This window comes from Malus domestica, chromosome 15, assembly GCF_042453785.1.
Source record: "Malus domestica chromosome 15, GDT2T_hap1".
Lineage (NCBI taxonomy): Eukaryota > Viridiplantae > Streptophyta > Magnoliopsida > Rosales > Rosaceae > Malus > Malus domestica.
Genome location: NC_091675.1, coordinates 15,114,072 through 15,131,246, shown reverse-complemented (window position 1 = coordinate 15,131,246; position 17,175 = coordinate 15,114,072). Strand labels below are relative to the sequence as shown.

Below are 17,175 nucleotides of genomic sequence, written 5' to 3'. Positions count from 1 at the left end.
AAACCAACATAAATATATATTTGCAGTTGACTTAAAAAATTTATAAAACTAGAGCTCCCAGACTTTTCAGCCAATACATTCATCTAATTAGTCCTTAATCGTTAAATTGTCATCGGTAATCGTGTCTAATGATGATCGCGTCTGAAAACGACTTAATGAAAAGATTTAAGAAGAAGAAGAAGATGCTCCTTGAAACCATCGGACCAAATCATTTTATAATCTCGTTGGTTGGGAAAAGTCAACTTTCATCAGTCACTTGTTGTCCTCTCATGAAATTTAGAATCCTCTGAAGATGCTGTAGTTTATTATTTATAAGTCAATAAAATTGTATTTTTTTGTCACAGTTGTGGTATTGGTGTCAGAGCTGAGTCTGCTTCATTTGTCCTCGAGGAAAGCAGCCACGAATCGACTTTGCATGTTGATCTTAATTAAGTGTTATTCTTAATTTTACGTTTCTGTCCTTGTCGGCTTGATACCTCTAATATGTTTTTCTGCAGTTCTTATATCGTATTTGTTATTCGATTAATTTAGTGGTGTTGTTGTCTAATCGGAAGAGGACCAATAAGTGCTCTCGTTTTTTCGGTTTTGTAAGTGTTTTTAGAATGGCTCAAAGAGGTTTTTGATAACTAAAATGTTTTTAATCATATTGGAAGAAAAAAAAAATTAAAAGTGGTACTTGATTCTAAAAGCCGTTTTCCATGCTTTGTTGCAGAAGTGCTTCTTCAAGAAATAATTTTATTGGTTTTTCAAAATAAAAAATAAAATAAAGAAACTTAGGTGCTCCATAAGACTTTCTCGGATGCGCCAGAGTATCGAGTACTTCAGATGTTTTAATAGTTAAATATTTGTTTAAAAATACAAAATTCAAGGTCTAACGGTTAAAACACTTGACGACGGGTACCCACCCCATCTCAACTCGGCGATGGTGGTTCCCGACCTATGAATGTAGACAAATCCTCTATGGCTGAACAATCAGAGAATATGAGAAGAAGATTTAACAAAATTTGCTGGAGACCAATCGGTAAGGATTTCCATAAATCAGAGATCCAAGTATTTACAACACATAAGAAAATGATGAAGAACAATGGATAGTTGGAGAGTCGAGAGCTTCGTGGCTAAGTCGATCAAATTTCTATCAGCTGCTATTACAGAAGTACAAGCGGAAATGAATAATTTCATCAAGGAATGACCCCTCATTCATCTACACATATATGCATTTACAGAGGGGGAGAAATTCGCCGAAAAGACAAAGAGAATGATGGGAACAGAAAATCTATCAACCGGCCTCTCCGTGAAATAGTCAAATGGCTATCACCAGCGGCCTATGATCCCAGAAGATATATGCTCTTCTAATGCTACCATGTAATTTCGGCATTTCCTCCGTTGGTTTTGTATGTCTCGGTGGTTTCTCATTGTTCAGCCAAGCTGTGAGTCAAATCTCACAGCAGAGAAGATTCAGAAGAACCCCACCTGGAATTTTTTACAAATGTGGAAAGTCCTGTAATTTTTTATCCTTCTACCAGTCGTCAAACCATTCAGGAGTATCGAGTTCTTCTCCATTTCGAGATGGAGAACCTAGAGGAACAGAACAGTCCTCGGAGTGACTTCCCAAATGTTGAGTTATACGAGATGTGATCTCATGAGGAACAGGCAAACTACTGTCTTTAATCCCTTCCCAATCCATGCCATCAAACCAGGGATGCCTTTTGACAGATTCATAACCTTGGCTTCCTAGTCTGGTGTTTTCATCAACCTCGAGTAACTGAACATATTATTATAAACAGAAGCATGTGAAAATTCCTTTTGTGTGTGTGTGTGTGAGAGAGAGAGAGATGACTAAAAAGATTCCTACAATACCTTAGTTATGAGATCAACAACTTCAGGACTAAAAGTTTGCGGTAGAGTTAGCTGTCCCTTTGCGATCTTTGCAAATGTATCAAGCTCGCTTTGTCTCCATGAGCCGAATGGCATTTCACCCTGTAGCATGAAGTATATCAACACTCCTAATGCCCACCTGCAAATTTTTAAACAAATTCAGAACTGCAGGAGGTCTCAGAAGGATACTGTCAAGACAACAAAATAATAAAATAATATGAAATGTAATTATATATACAACTCAGATCTCAATGCCTAAAACTTCAATAATTCCACTGTTTCCAACACAGGAAGGAACCTGTTTCCATCTTAAAACTTTTCCCAGAGATCTTAAACAAATCTAGATGCTTACAAATCTCACTGGGGTGTCCTAGTGGAAGCAATTACTTAGTTTAGGATGAACGAGGCATAAATCACCATATTACCAGTCAGCTGGGAAACCATGGCCTTTTCCCTGGACTACCTCTGGAGCTAAAAAGTCCACCATTCCACAAATTGTATATGTCCTTTCACCGGATAACTTCTTGCCAAACCTGAAGTCTACTAGCTACAATACAAAAATAAATAAATAAATAAATAAAATTAGTAATTAAGCATAATTTCATCAACTTCTCCCTCTTCGATTATTCCACGTCAATCCAGATACTATGGATAAACATGATTCATTACGGAAAAACAAAACATTACCAACCTGCAAATATCCTGTTTGGTCCAACATTAAAACATCAGGAGACAAGCCTCTGTAGAGAATGTCATTCTGAAAGTCAAATTACAAAGAAAAGAAAATGAGAGATGTTGAAAAAGAAAGATGTTACTTAAACAGTCACGGCAGGAGCTAATAAGCTAATTCCAGACAATGGACCTTATGGAGATCTGCCAAACCAGCAACTAGAGAGGCTGCACAAAATTTGGCAGATGGTTCATCAAGGGGAGTGCGAAGTATCGAAGCCAACGGACAAGCAAGGCAAGTATTATACAGTATGCCAGCATGTGTCTGATCAACACATGTGCACAGAAACTGTGGCACACACGCTGAAGAACTCATACTCTTGATTAGATCCTTCTCTCTCAACACTTGTGCTTCCTTTCCCATCCTTCTGACCTTTTGCTTTGAAAACCTTTTCAAACTAAGCAATTTTTCTGATAGGCAATAAGATTTAACAAGAATAATTCCCGTCAGCTTATGTACTGTTTTAAACAAAAATAAATTCTTCTCAAAATATTGAATCTACTATTAGATCTGCCCCATTCAATGCAGTATATATTATCGACTTCTTTCTTTGTCTAACAAATGATATATCATATATTACTTCAACATGAATCCAGCATCGTGTAGAAGCCCAATCTAACCAAATAAAACCACAGCTGAAAAGAAAAACCCTAAATGACAACCAACCAACCTGAATCTCTTAAACATGCAAGTCCAATCTCACTGCAGTCAGTGCTATATAAAATTGTTCTCCAATCCTAAAATGGAAACATATGTAGCATCAATAAATTATACAATAACTCAATTAAGCATTTATACTTAGAAACTTAGAAACCTACAAACAAGCAGGGCACTGAATTCCATACCAGATCAGAAAACTGGACTTTAGAAAGAGCAGAAATATCAACGTTCTTGGCAGATCCCTTTGCAACGTCAGAAGAATAATCCCTTGACCTACATAGTGACATCAACAAACGGCATCCGTAATATGAAACAGTCATGAGATATCCTGTATAATATAAAAAAGAGTTCTACGAAGTTGTCATATGTCATTAGAGAGATCCACAGTTAACCATGGATTTCCAATTGGTAGATTGATTAAAATTTAAGAATTGAGACTTCAAGAGAATACCACATACTTCCGATCATCCTGAGAAAGCTTTGTCAAAGGGCCAACGACTGAATCAAAATTTTCCTTTGTTAAAACAGCACAGGTGACATCTCCCACAGCAACTGCAGTAAACAAATCAATATGTTCTCCAAGAAGTGCCCATTCACCAAAGCAGCTTCCCTCCGTCTTCTCCACCGAGAGCTCTTTACTGCTCTGAGAATGATCATCTTCTTTTTGATAGTCAGACTTCAGACTCCGGACAACTGGACTACTAACTGAATTTGCATCAAAAGTAATCCTCACTTTTCCCTTCTGGATAATGTATAATCCAACTAGGCGTTCACTCTGCAGATACATGTGAAATACACATTAGTTATAGGCAAAGAGTAAATGATACCCTTAAGGAAAGTAAAGTACCTCACTGACTATCGTCTGCCCTTGTGAGAAGGAAACTTCAGACAGAGAATCGGCAATATGGCTCAGCTGTAAGATTGTCAGCCTTGATAGAAGATCCACTGATCGAAGCAACTTCAAATCTGACAAATTAGAAAACTCTGACGTTAAAATTCCACGGAAGTCTTCTCTTTTCAAAGCCCAAAGAGTTCCACTGGTCACAGCACGAACAGAGGCCTGGAGTGGTTTGTTATGCCTGTAGTATCACATATCGCAGGATCAAGTAAACAGGAATTAGAAAACACATGATGCACTATTACAAAAGGAAACAAACAGATCAAGGAAAGCCGAAACAAATTGGATCTAACATGTCCCAGGAATATGCTTCCCATTTCCCCTGGCTTCGCAATGGCAAATCATTAATATTTTCTAATGCATAGATGTACAGATGTAAGAAAACCTTATGTTCAATTTGTGCATCAAATTTCCAAGAGTAAATCATATAGTCAGCTCACAGAAACTCTATGATAGCACAACCATTTTCTGAACCAACAGATAAAAAAAGGTAGAAATGGTTAACTCACATTAGCGCTAGTTCTCCAAAGGATGACAGTTTATCAGCTGTATAGTGCTGCAGAACCCTCGGAACCTCTCCATTCTTTTCTTCCTGCCAATATCGTATCCAATCAACAAAAAATCTGTGGGGCCTCATGAAGTTATTATCCAAATGAATTTCAAGTAGAAAAAGGATATATTTAAAACCTGGGTTGCCAACACCTCAAATTCTCCACTGCCAACAACATAAAAGCAGTCACCTTCACCACCCTACAAAATACAGTAACTGTTATAAGTAATATAACCACACAAAATTGTAACATTTTAACTTCTCTATTTTTTTAACATGGAGTCTTTAGGCTGTTTTGGCAATGGATCAGCATTGCGAATGTAACTTCAAAAATTAAACCAATAATGCTTTGTGTATTATTAAATTTACTTTTAAAAATCAAACTTACAGGGCAGGGGGTCCTCAGGTCACTTAAAAAACTGCTTTGTGTATCGGTAACTGCTTTGTGTATTATTAAATTGTAAATAATTCTACTTTAGTTACATAAATTTCTTGGCCACAGGGGCAAGCATGAGTTTGTACATACTATTTCCGTAGAAATTCACGATCCTGAATCCTGCTGTTGTAAGCATTTCAAGTAAATTAGAACTACACCAGAATTAATAGTCTATTACATATATTAATCCTTTTCAGATTATTGATGTCATAAGTCCATGTCTGCCACTCATAACCGTGCCCAAAGCAATACAATTATGTGCAAGAGCTATGAAAAGCTATTACTATAAACAAGAAAAGCAAAAAAACAAAGAAAAGGAACCTGTCTAACAACAACATCTCCAGGCTGGAACTCAACCCTTTCCATGCAGTCCAATAACACCTGACACTGAGAATCAGTAAGCTTTCTGAAGAGGAAATGATCATGCAAAGCCCGCTCAATGTGTGCCTATTTACCACAAACAAATGTTCAAAGTAAGAACTTGGGATAGAGAAATTGATATCATTTCTAGTCTTTCAAACAAAATCATGACGAATGGAAAGCAAAAAGGATATGAAATAAAGCATACTTCTTCCTCCCAAGTCTTTCTGTGGGATGGAGATGGAGGAACCCAAATTTGCCCATTTTCTAGAGAACTCTCAATCGCACGAAGGCGTGCCTTTGACAAATCATGTCTGGTGCGCTGGTTCCTAGAGTTCCACCCAGACGGTGAAGGAGATTCACATCCTGTAACCTCTACAACTTGAGGAACAGGTGGTCTTAAAGCAGTAGCAGAACTTATTGATTGACCAACGGACATCTATAAGAAAAAGACATTATTAATTGACTACATTTGAGCAAACCATATTTACGTGAAGACAATGCACTTTGAATATTAAATGCACAGACAACGTCATAGTTTGGACAGCAAGTCCTCTTACATCAGTCAGCCCATTTACATGCACAACGATCACTGTAATATCATCTGTACGAGTTTCATACTGCAGCCAGAGTTTATACGATTCAGCTACAATTGCAGCACAAGCATCACGGGGATCTTTAAATTTTGCAACCTGTAAATATAGTAACAGAATCAAGAAAAGTGGAAAAACAAAAGACGTACTCAACTTAACTAAACGCACTATGCCCAACAATAAGAAAGCAAACAAACAATCATAACCATTCACAATTAACTTATAAACGGTCAATGAATCAGAGATAAAAAAAACTCTTAACAGATTCCACACTTGATTGCAACAAAGAGAGAGCAGGATACCTTACCATATCCACCACAGCTTGGCTAGAAAGGAACTCAAAAACTCCATCACTAGCAAGAACAAAGAAAGGATTATTCTGTGTAAGCTCTAAAACCACAATTTCAGGGTTCGCAACAACCCCAATTGTCTCAGCAATTGAATCACCAAGACTCCTTGTAAAAGCTGTCCCAGGATACATTCCATTTGGCACCCACAATCTAGGTGGATCACCATCATCGCTTTCTTCGGTTCCCCAACACTGCACATCTGGATTCTTCAGCCCTTCAATTTGATCCAATGTAAGAACTCTTGCACCACAAAGCTTAACCCTTTCGAGCTCGTCCACTCTAAATGGGGTTTGATCAATTGAAAGGTCCACAGCTACAATGTCATCCCCTTTCCTCTCTGCTATAACAGCCCTTGAATCACCCGAATTCGCAATGCATATCGTCCTACCTCGAACCAAAACCGTAATTGCAGTTGTCCCGCTCATGCTATCATCCAAAATATCAGCGTGCAACTGAGAATTGGTTGCGATAAATGCAGAATGGCATGCCTCGACAGCATCCACTTGAAACTTATTATTCCTAAGCAAATTCTCACACAACTTTCTTTTCACAAACTGCGAACACTGAGCTCCGTATTCTCCATGACCATCAAAGACCCCAAAGAAATGATCATCCGGGTTTGTCCCAAATGGCGTGTGGATGCAAAAGCTATCTTGGTTAGCCTTATCAAGAGCATCAGGGTAATAACCTCTCTGAGACAAATACGAATACCGCATTTCAAAGTTTCCTGAAGGGACCTTGACAGTTCTTGACCCATTGGGGGGCAGAAACTGTGATGAAACCCTACGGAGCCTAGTTATACCCACCTCAGCATCCCCAGTTAAGCCAGACTGGTTGAATTGGTCTCTGAGCTCACCTACTTCTCCATTGGAGGAAGTAGGAGAGAACACTGGGATCTCAGTGCTCCTCACATCCTGACTCTCTTTCAATTTCGGAACTCTTGGAATACAAAGCTCTCCAATGCAAACTCTTGAATAAACACAACCCATCACTCAAAAACACAAATTGAATCGAACCCAGATGTCAAATTTACCTGAAAATTCATCAGTTTCAAGTCTGAACGAGTTCAATCACCCTACAACCCATCACTCAGAAAAGCAAATTGAAACGAACCCAAATGCCGAATTTACCTGATAATTCATCAGCTTCGAGTTCGATCGAGCTCAATCACTATACAACCCAACACTCAAAAATGCAAATTGAATAGAACCCAGTTGCGAAATTACCTGAAAATTCATCAGCTCGAGCTTTCGAGTTCGAACGAGCTCAGTGACTCTGCTTCCTCAGCTTCTTCGAGCAAAATAAATGAGATTTTGTTGGATTTTTCTCCAGACTTATCTTCCACAGCTGCCCAGAAAACTACTCTCAGAGAATGAAAGGAAACCGGCTCCAAAAAAAAGTATTAAATTGCAAATCTTTTATGAGATATTCAAACTGTTAGATATTACACAGCAAATTGGAAAGCGACGTTCTTGATCTACAGTGCCTCCCGCAACCGTTACGATAAAATACAACAAAAATAGAAGCAAATAAAAGCACTTCTGAAAAAAGTACTTCTGAATCGTGCAAAAAATTGGAAAACAGACAGTTGGGTTTTGCAGTGGAGGCCGAGAAATCTGTTTGCTTGAGTGAGTCGCTCAGCAGGTGCTTCGCTTTTGCTTTGGGGAAGAGTTCGGGATCGGGGGAAGAGGGAAGGGAAAGGCGCGTGGGGACAGGGAGTGGTCGGGGTGCGGATTGCGGATTAGGCCGGTATCAGTGCACTGCATCTATTTTTGTGGACACTGCTACTTCCACGCGCCGTGACGGGAAGTGCTTTCACCTTCATATATATATATTGTCAAACAAGTTAGGTTTTGAGATTAAATTCTATCAGTTGTTTATGGTAAAATTTAGCATTGTCTTGAATTTGCATAATCATCATTTAATGGGATTTTAGCTTACTCGTCATTCACGAAAGTCAACTTAAATGAAGAAAATACTACTAAATCTGTTAATCTTAGTAATACAACAAGAAACACAATTTTATTAGTAAATATTATAATTTTTTCAAAACAATTAAAAAGTTGACACTTTTCAAACTTTAATAATAATTCTGATAATGTGTATCTGATATTTTTTAAATCTCGTCTTTGTAGTTTAGTGTTGTCTTTTATATAGATTAATAATTTTTTTTCTCATCATAATTCTCAAGGATTCTTTTCTATATATCATTAAAATAATAGATGAAAGATGACGTGATTATTCTGTAGTTTTTGTTGCATATATAGACTAGAGAATATTTATAGTTAAAAATCTCATAACCAAACAAGAACAAGAAAACAAAATATAAACTAAAAAAAAAAATTAGTTTGTAGAATGCATCCCTTATCACACACTTTGCTTTATTGTTTCATTGAATAATTGAATTATGCTTTTACCAAAGTGTGTGTGCATATGACTATCTTCCATACTCGAATGAGAAAACCACCCCACGTTCGTTCATAATCACATAAACTTTCCCAAGTTGTCCCCTTGAATGGCCCCTTGAATTCACTTTGATTAACTTCTTTTTTGTTTATCCATTCTTTTGTCGAAATGGAAATTTAATATAAAGTAAATAAAAATCTATAAAACTTTTGAGAGGATGTGTGCCAATTGACTGTGGTCACGGGATGGGCTGAAATGTTTCTAGCCTTTCTGAGCCCCACTGGGTAAGGATGGGACTTTAGTAGCTGACCAACTTGACCAACCCAATTGAAATTGGTTGAGTTGTAAGCTTCAAATTTATTTTTGAGTGAAAACTTGTCACCCGTCCAATAGGTGAGTTGGGTTGATATTTTGATAACCAAATTGAAACCGACCCACCCAGATATCAACAATTCTTAATCAAGTATGTATATTACATAGATAGATACATAAAATCTAATCGTTATTAAACACTCTTGTTTGTTTATAGTTTAGTTAATCATAAAATTTAAATATATAAATACAAATAATGATTCTACAATATCAAATTCACACGATTTAACCCTAATATAACATGTATTTTGAATTATTTGTTGCTGATTCTCACTTTACAAATAAGAAAGAAAGTAAACTCAATTCATAAAATCCTTCCAACCCAACTTGCCGTAGAATGGTTTGGGTGCCTTGTTTGTAAATTTTTTTTAAGGAAAACTAATTAAAAGAGCTTGAAAACTTTGAGTTTTAACGATAAGGACAAAAAAAAGGGTAAAGTAAATACTACCAGGTTTGACATTTTAGTGTAAAAATGTGATTTTTCGTTAAAGTGAACAGTACCATGGATTTTTCGTTAAAACTCTTTTTTTTTTTTTTTGGAAATTAGTTTCAAAATGTCAGCCCACCCAATGCCCACCCCTACCATTGGAGATTAGCCTCTTCGTGAATTTTGTCATATAATTTGATCTAAACTATTGGGAATTCGAATTTGTGCATAAGATGACACAATATCCTAACCAACTTGAATATGTGTTATTTACATTTTGTTTCCTTTTTTAAACTTTGCTAGCAAGCAAGTGATAAATAATTAAATTCTTTGCTTTGGTTACATCGTGATTCTTCATGAAATGTTCAAACAAACCGTGCGAATGTTTTCTGTGAGCTTATAAATTACGTGCACTTTTTAGGTTTATACTTTTTAAGACTAGAACGTGGATCGCATTCTTGTGTGCTGCTGTAGATGGTGTGGCCTCTCAATGTTCTTTTACTTTACTTTCTGTGGAACCAACAAATATAAAGAATGGACAAGTACAAATGAATGAAGGAACACTCAGCAGCTTACAAATTAAATAGGTTTAGTAATAAAGTTGTCATCATGATTTTCAATCAGGTGAAATATATAATACCAGTCAGTTCTTCTTGAACATAGTTTATAGAGAGTTTTGATGAAACACTTCTGATACTGTTAACTTTTAATGAAAACCCACATTTTTAGATTTTTTCAGGTGCTATTCACTACACCTTTATTTGTTATTTTTCAGTAAAACTAAAGTTTTTAGGATTTTTTGTTAATTTTTTATATGCGTTACAAATAAACCACAAATTGTCGATATATTATTGATCATGCATCAATAATATTTATAATTAACTAAGGCTTCACATTAGTCAAGCTCTAATCTCACCAACGACGCAAGTGACCTTTTACCATAGTGGTGGAAATGTGTTGAACTCTTACATAAAAGCGTGGATTCAAATGTCTAATCTAACTTTTGATCTAACAATATCTATCGTTTAAAAAAAAAAGGGTTTTTATATTAACACCCCACAAAATGTTGAATGCACCCCACATTAAAATTTAATATTAAATGACTTAGTTACTTCACTATGCAATAACAATTTTGACCTTATTAGGTTTTAAAAAAAAAAAGATTTATAAATACATCCTAAATCACTTTTAGCGTATTATTTATCTACTCAACTATCAAACATGTTGATTAAGAAAAATTGTTTTTGACGAATGGAACACGAAATCGATGTTTTAGGAGCTTCACATGAGGTAAGACTTCATATTTTTCATTGTTTTAGTGATTTCGATGACATCGATAATTATTTAATCTTGCGTTTGCTACATTATTTAAACTTCTATATTCATATTCATCTTTTAGTGTTCATATGGTTAGATTCAATCCCTGAAAATTAAAAATGAGTGTTATAAGATTTGAGAAATGTGGGGTGTAAAGAAAATGTGGGATGTATGTACAAAATATAAGATGTATATTGAGAATGTGGGGTGTGGGAGTATTATGGGAAAGTAAGTGGGGTGTATTAAGATAAAACTTTAAGTGAAAAAGTAAATGTATGATGTATTAAGTTTGTGGGGTTTATTCAATAATTTGTGGAGTGTTAATATAATTAGCCAAAAAAATATCACCAACGACAAAGAAACTAATCTTACACTAATCTTAGGACGGTTATTAATAAATCTTTGTCGGCGTTTCGGAATTTGGAAATGGGGCTATTAATTGGGCCTTGGGCTAGGCCCAACTTGAAAATAAACCAGAGGTCCAGAAGTCTACCCCACAGGGGACACACACACGCCATGACAAAAAATGGCAATCGAATGGAATACGACACGGCCTTCCCATTTCTTTATTCTCTCTCCTTTTCTTCCCAAAAAATAAACAAAACAATTTCTTCAAGTTCAGAGAGAGAGAGAGAGAGAGAGAGAGAGATGGTGCGGATAATTCCCATGGCGTCTTCAATCAGACCCTCGCTATCCACGCTGAGGTTCGCCGGAGCTTCTCGCCTGGGCTTTCCCTTCCCTTCCTTCACTCCTTCCCGGCGACTCGCTTGCTTCCAACTCGCTAGTGGTAAATATATTTACAAATTCTCCGCCTTTCGCTGCTTGCCCTTTTGTGTTAAACCCTGAATTTGCTATCCTTTTCGCTGAGTTCCTCTATTTTCGGTTGAATTGGGGTTTTGGGATGTTAATTTTGTTGTATGTATGCACCATTTGATTTGATTTGATTTGATTAGTGTGGAAGTAATCGATTGGAAATTTTGATTGGTGTGGAAGTAATCGATTGGGAATTTTATATAAAGTTTATAATTTAATTGTTGGGATTGTATTTGTTGTTCACAGCCAAGTTACGGCATTGACAATGTGATTGGATTTGTGAATTGATAAGGTTTTGTGATCATTTCGACCTGCTTGATGATTTTGAGTTCTATACCAGCTGTGCCACAGTCGCCGTCTTTCGGTCTGAAAGCTTCTAAGCTGTTGAGAGGAGATGGTAAAACCGCGGGGGTGGCTGCTGCTGGAAATGCCGCGCAAGCTAGCACAACAGCTTCCCCTGAAAATGTCCTAGAGTGGGTCAAACAGGACAAGCGGAGGATGCTCCATGTTGTTTACCGCGTTGGAGATTTGGACAGGACCATAAAGTATGTCCGCTCAATGCAACTTGAACTATCCTTTTGATTTCATATATAATGCCCTGTTTTCTTATGATTATAATGAAACAACACAGAATTCAAACATAGAGTTGTGTTGTGCCTTGTAGATTCTACACAGAATGCTTAGGAATGAAATTGTTGCGAAAGCGCGACATACCTGAGGAAAGATACACCAATGCTTTCCTTGGGTACGGGCCAGAGGATTCCCACTTTGTTATTGAACTCACTTACAGTACGGCATCCAACTAGTTTTCATCTTTTCCAATATCTGAAGCATTACCTGTTTTGAACTACTTCCATACGCACTTGTCCTGCGAATTAAAATTCATATGATTGATGTTCATTTCATTTAATGGCACTTCCAGATTATGGAGTTGACAAGTATGATATTGGAACTGCATTTGGTCATTTTGGTATTGCCGTTGAGGATGTAAGCCACTATTTTTTTGTTAAATTTTGTTCTCTAAGCATGCAGGATGCAGATTTTTTTTTTAATGCAATTTAGTACCATCCTGTTGTTACTACTCTCTAGACTGTTGGGGATTTTCTGTTCTTAAAGGACATCTATGTATGTTCTTGTGGTTAGGTTGCCAAGACTGTGGAGCTCATAAAAGCTAAGGGTGGCAAGGTAACTCGTGAACCTGGTCCGGTCAAAGGGGGAAAAACAGTAATTGCATTTATTGAAGATCCAGATGGTTATAAGTTCGAACTATTGGAAAGAGGGCCTACCCCTGAGCCCTTGTGTCAAGTTATGCTTCGTGTGGGCGATCTTGATCGATCCATAACTTTTTATGAAAAGGTAAAGGTTGTTTTGGACAGAAATATGCTGTTGGCCTTTCATGTTTTTACTCGTCACTGCTTATTTGTTTTGGAACTCATTTACTTTTGGTTCTCAATCCTTAATTCCTGTCCACTCACTAGGCTTTTGGCATGGAGCTCCTTCGCAAAAGAGATAATCCGGAATACAAGGTAATTTTGCATTTTGTCTACACCATTAGCCTTTTATATTTGTACACTGAATTATTGGAAATGATTGGTCATTTTGATGCCTCTTTTACCCCCAAAGATGGAATAAGTATGATGAGATAGTAACATGAGACTCTAGATTGAAGCATGATTACAAAAGAACATAGTCACCATGCCTTACCAATAGTTTTAGAGCTTTGTGCTTTTCATCAAGTCACAGTGGTCATTACTTGCAGGAATAGTGTATAGAGTGTTTCTACCTGAATGACATAACCTTTTGCTTGTTGCTCCCGTACCTATTACTTCTAGTAGTACTCTAGTAACGCAAAAATGCCTTTTCTCTTCTAGTGCACTATACGTTATTGACATAATTGTGCTCATTACTTCTAGTATACTATAGCAATGATGGGTTATGGCCCCGAAGACAAAAGTGCTGTTCTGGAGTTGACATACAATTACGGGGTCACCGAATATGACAAGGGAAATGCTTATGCTCAGGTAGAACCCCTACCTCTCCCCACCTTCTCTTCTTTTGATAGCATTCCCTCTGTCCATTGCAAAATGGTTTTCTTATTCATGCATGCATAATTTCCTGTGGTTCGTCATGTTATTGTAATAATACCACATGAAAAATGATATATTTTCTTGCCAACATTTTTTCGGACTAATTTTGAAGAATGGTTTCTTTTTTTCTCTCAACAGATAGCAATAGGCACAGATGATGTCTATAAAACTGCTGAAGCAGTTAAACTCTCTGGGGGCAAGATTACTCGGGAGCCTGGGCCATTACCTGGTCTAAACACAAAGATCACTGCTTGCTTGGACCCTGACGGATGGAAATCGGTATGGCTCATTCCTTTATGCTTTACTCATTTATGTACCTACCCTGACGGCTGAAAGTTGTTTGGTGGCTCATTGCCCCATGATTACAAGGTCTCACTCCTCATTTTTGTTTTGCAGGTTTTTGTGGATAACGTTGATTTCCTCAAGGAATTGGAGTGAGTTATGGGAGGCTTACACGTACCCAAGCTTGTGATATTGAGACTGAAATCTCGGGCCAAGATGATTCTATGAAGCTGTTCTCTTGAACGAATGCATTAAATCCCCGTTTTGTAGATAAAATTATAATTAGCTTTGAATAATCATTGTAACAAATATTTATCTCACGATAGCGTCGCAGTCATTGTAAGAAAAAGGAAAAACAACAATTAGTTTTGCAGTGTTATTGTTAGTTCGAGATGTTATTATTATTTTTTGGTGATTCATCTGCCACTGTTTCTGTGGGAAGTTCTCTCTCAAGATTTCTGGTACTCATCCTCTTGCTTCTGGCTCGCCGGAGACCTTTCCAGGGTTTAGCCGTCTGCGGTTGGGCATATTTACAGGGAGATGAATATGGTTGTGTATGGTATGGTCGCCTTCGGTCTTTCCTTGGACTCGGATTCGATGAGAAGTGAGAAGTGATAACCCTGAGCCCTAATTTTGTTTAATCTGGGTTGGTGAGAAGTGAGCAGGGCGTGTACTTCTTTTGGTGAGAAAGTAATTTGTTTCAATCGTGGCATGAAGTCGCTTGTTTTGTCATAATATTTCTTCAATCACCATTGGACCTAATTATTTCCTTGTAGTTGCCAAATAACACTTTTTTTTTTTTTTTTGAGTTGGAGTTTGAGGTACAAAAAAAAAGAAAATGAGTTGGGGTTCGACGAATTTAGAACTTCTCTGGACTTTGGAAATTCGGATCCTTAGTTTGTGTGAAAGATAAATTGGAGTTATAGGTGGTCTAGCGGAATGAATTAATGAGAACCATCAAATATAATTTGAGTGATCTGGATTGTCTGGTCCTTGAGTTCTAGACAGTGAGATTAAGAGAGAATATCTGTCACGAATTCAATCACGTCATTTGTAAGACATTTATACAACCCCTATTTTGATTTTATCAGCCTCACGCCAATCCAACTTGTCATGACACATAAATAAGAAAAGTAGAAAATACCACGTAAATAAGAAAAGTAGAAAATACCAAAAGTAAAAATCAAAATTAGTGTTGGTGTTTTTTTTTTCTCCTTCTAGTACATCAATATATTTACATTAAGAGGAAGGAGAATTTAGCTAAACCACACAATGTACAATCTATTTGGTATCGAATTCACCATACACAAGATTATAATATAAGATCCCTCACTTTCAACACAACAACAACAAAGCCTTTTCCCACTAAGTGGGGTCGGCTATATGAATCCTAGAACGCCATTGCGATCGGTTTTGTGTCATGTCCTCCGTTAGATCCAAGTACTCTAAGCCTTTTCTTAGAGTCTCTTCCAAAGTTTTCCTAGGTCTTCCTCTACCCCTTCGGCCCTGAACCTCTGTCCCGTAGTCACATCTTCGAACCGGAGCGTCAGTCGGCCTTCTTTGCACATGTCCAAATCACCGGAACCGATTTTCTCTCATCTTTCCTTCAATTTCGGCTACTCCTACTTTACCTCGGATATCCTCATTCTCAATCTTATCCTTTCTCGTGTGCCCACACATCCCACGAAGCATCCTCATCTCTGCTACACCCATTTTGTGTACGTGTTGATGTTTCACCGCCCAACATTCTGTGCCATACAACATCGCTGGCCTTATTGCCGTCTTATAAAATTTTCCCTTGAGCTTCAGTGGCCTACGACGGTCACACAACATGCTGGATGCACTTTTACACTTCATCCATCCAGCTCGTATTCTATGGTTGAGATCTCCATCTAATTCTCCGTTCTCTTGTAAGATAGATCCTAGGTAGCGAAAACGGTCGCTTTTTGTGATCTTCGCTAAATTGCTCCGGTCATTAGTGTGGATAAGTATATAAATGGATAGAGATAGGAAAGCAAACACAAGATGTACGTGGTTCACCCAGATTGGCTATGTCCACGGAATAGAAGAGTTCTCATTAATTGTGAAGGGTTTACACAAGTACATAGGTTCAAGCTCTCCTTTAGTGAGTACAAGTGAATGATTTAGTACAAATGACATTAGAGTACAAATGACATTAGGAAATATTGTGGGAGAATGATCTCGTAATCACGAAACTTCTAAGTATCGGAGTGTGGTATCATCTTGACTTGCCTTATCTGTCTCATAGGTAGATGTGGCAGCTTCTCTGGAAGTACTCTTCCTCCATCCAGGGGTGGTATCTTTAACTGGTGGAGATGCACAAGGTAATGTATCAATTTCACTTGAAGCTTACTTGTAGTTTCGGGCTTGGTCAAGCGCGATACAAACCATGTAGTAGGAGTCCCCCAAGTCGCCGAGCTAGGGGATTTGCTGAAAGAGGTGACAGACAAGGTAAGCAATCAGAGCTCCGGCTAATTGTTCACCTTCTCCCCATCTTGCAGCAGCATGAAGTATAAAGAGAAGAAAAATAAGAAGAGATGATATGGGATACTTTTGCTTTTGAAGAAGTAACTTTCCACAGGCTTATTCTTGAACTGAGCTGGAGGGTTTTCTGGTTTCCTCCAGAGTATAAGGCCGACTGAAGAATTTGAGGGTCAAAACAAGTCCATCAAATCTAGAGTACGTTCGACCCTGCTGATATGGGATACTTTTGCTTTTGACAAAGTAATGGATGGATCGGCACGTGTGCTGTTACGCTTGTCTCCACATGCTTCATTGTATCCTTCGCACTTGCCCTATCTGTTCCTCAAGCAGATGCGGTATCTTCCCTGGCAACATAAGATGTTGAAGATGAGTACTCGAGAGCAATGCCAGGTAAGTAATCAGGTAAGGGGTTCCAGGCTGTCAGTTCCTGGCTGGGAGCTTGATTTCAAGTGCTGACTGATTGCTCTCTTTCTCCTTGTCTTGCAGGTAAAAACAAGGCCAAAGGAAAAGACAG

The 17,175-nt window shown here is 37.7% G+C and overlaps 2 protein-coding genes across 8 annotated transcripts; one reads left to right on the top strand and one right to left on the bottom strand.

Annotated features, from left to right (window-relative positions):
• Positions 1 to 1,003: 1,003 nt before the first annotated feature.
• LOC103400636 (protein phosphatase 2C and cyclic nucleotide-binding/kinase domain-containing protein-like) lies at positions 1,004 to 8,176 on the bottom strand. Of its 6 annotated transcripts, none has more exons than XM_029093690.2 (17): positions 8,039 to 8,171; positions 7,679 to 7,799; positions 6,410 to 7,485; positions 6,070 to 6,201; positions 5,718 to 5,948; positions 5,471 to 5,596; positions 4,851 to 4,913; positions 4,673 to 4,755; positions 4,113 to 4,344; positions 3,724 to 4,040; positions 3,451 to 3,538; positions 3,276 to 3,342; positions 2,738 to 3,015; positions 2,567 to 2,632; positions 2,301 to 2,422; positions 1,858 to 2,014; positions 1,004 to 1,762 (listed from the first exon to the last, which is right to left on the bottom strand). In XM_029093690.2, exons 3-17 carry the CDS (start codon positions 7,439 to 7,441, stop codon positions 1,517 to 1,519), a joined length of 3,240 nt encoding a protein of 1,079 aa, XP_028949523.2. In that variant the 5' UTR covers positions 7,442 to 7,485; positions 7,679 to 7,799; positions 8,039 to 8,171; the 3' UTR covers positions 1,004 to 1,516. The 6 variants fall into 6 exon arrangements, 5 of the variants coding, with proteins under 5 accessions (XP_028949523.2, XP_028949522.2, XP_070670902.1 ...); XM_029093689.2 differs by having other exon boundaries at positions 7,901 to 8,117; XR_011576762.1 differs by having other exon boundaries at positions 3,717 to 4,040; positions 7,679 to 8,176.
• A 3,332-nt stretch (positions 8,177 to 11,508) lies between these two features.
• LOC103400637 (probable lactoylglutathione lyase, chloroplastic) lies at positions 11,509 to 14,597 on the top strand. Of its 2 annotated transcripts, none has more exons than XM_008339289.4 (9): positions 11,509 to 11,761; positions 12,128 to 12,332; positions 12,452 to 12,576; positions 12,710 to 12,774; positions 12,931 to 13,143; positions 13,266 to 13,313; positions 13,701 to 13,808; positions 14,013 to 14,153; positions 14,271 to 14,597. In XM_008339289.4, exons 1-9 carry the CDS (start codon positions 11,512 to 11,514, stop codon positions 14,310 to 14,312), a joined length of 1,197 nt encoding a protein of 398 aa, XP_008337511.3. In that variant the 5' UTR covers positions 11,509 to 11,511; the 3' UTR covers positions 14,313 to 14,597. The 2 variants fall into 2 exon arrangements, with proteins under 2 accessions (XP_008337511.3, XP_008337510.3); XM_008339288.4 differs by having other exon boundaries at positions 11,529 to 11,761; positions 12,080 to 12,332.
• The last annotated feature ends 2,578 nt before the right edge of the window (positions 14,598 to 17,175 follow it).

Excerpts from the sequence above, each read along its gene's own strand:
- LOC103400636 (XM_070814801.1), bottom strand. The coding sequence starts at position 7,441 with ATGGGTTGTGTTTATTCAAGAGTTTGCATTGGAGAGCTTTGTATTCCA. Across the intron at positions 2,633-2,737 it reads GTTTGGCAGATCTCCATAAG|AATGACATTCTCTACAGAGG; the intron begins GTCCATTGTCTG and ends TTTGACTTTCAG. Across the intron at positions 1,763-1,857 it reads TTGTTGATCTCATAACTAAG|TTACTCGAGGTTGATGAAAA; the intron begins GTATTGTAGGAA and ends TAATATGTTCAG.
- LOC103400637 (XM_008339289.4), top strand. The coding sequence starts at position 11,512 with ATGGAATACGACACGGCCTTCCCATTTCTTTATTCTCTCTCCTTTTCT. Across the intron at positions 12,577-12,709 it reads TGTTATTGAACTCACTTACA|ATTATGGAGTTGACAAGTAT; the intron begins GTACGGCATCCA and ends TGGCACTTCCAG. Across the intron at positions 12,775-12,930 it reads TTGGTATTGCCGTTGAGGAT|GTTGCCAAGACTGTGGAGCT; the intron begins GTAAGCCACTAT and ends TCTTGTGGTTAG.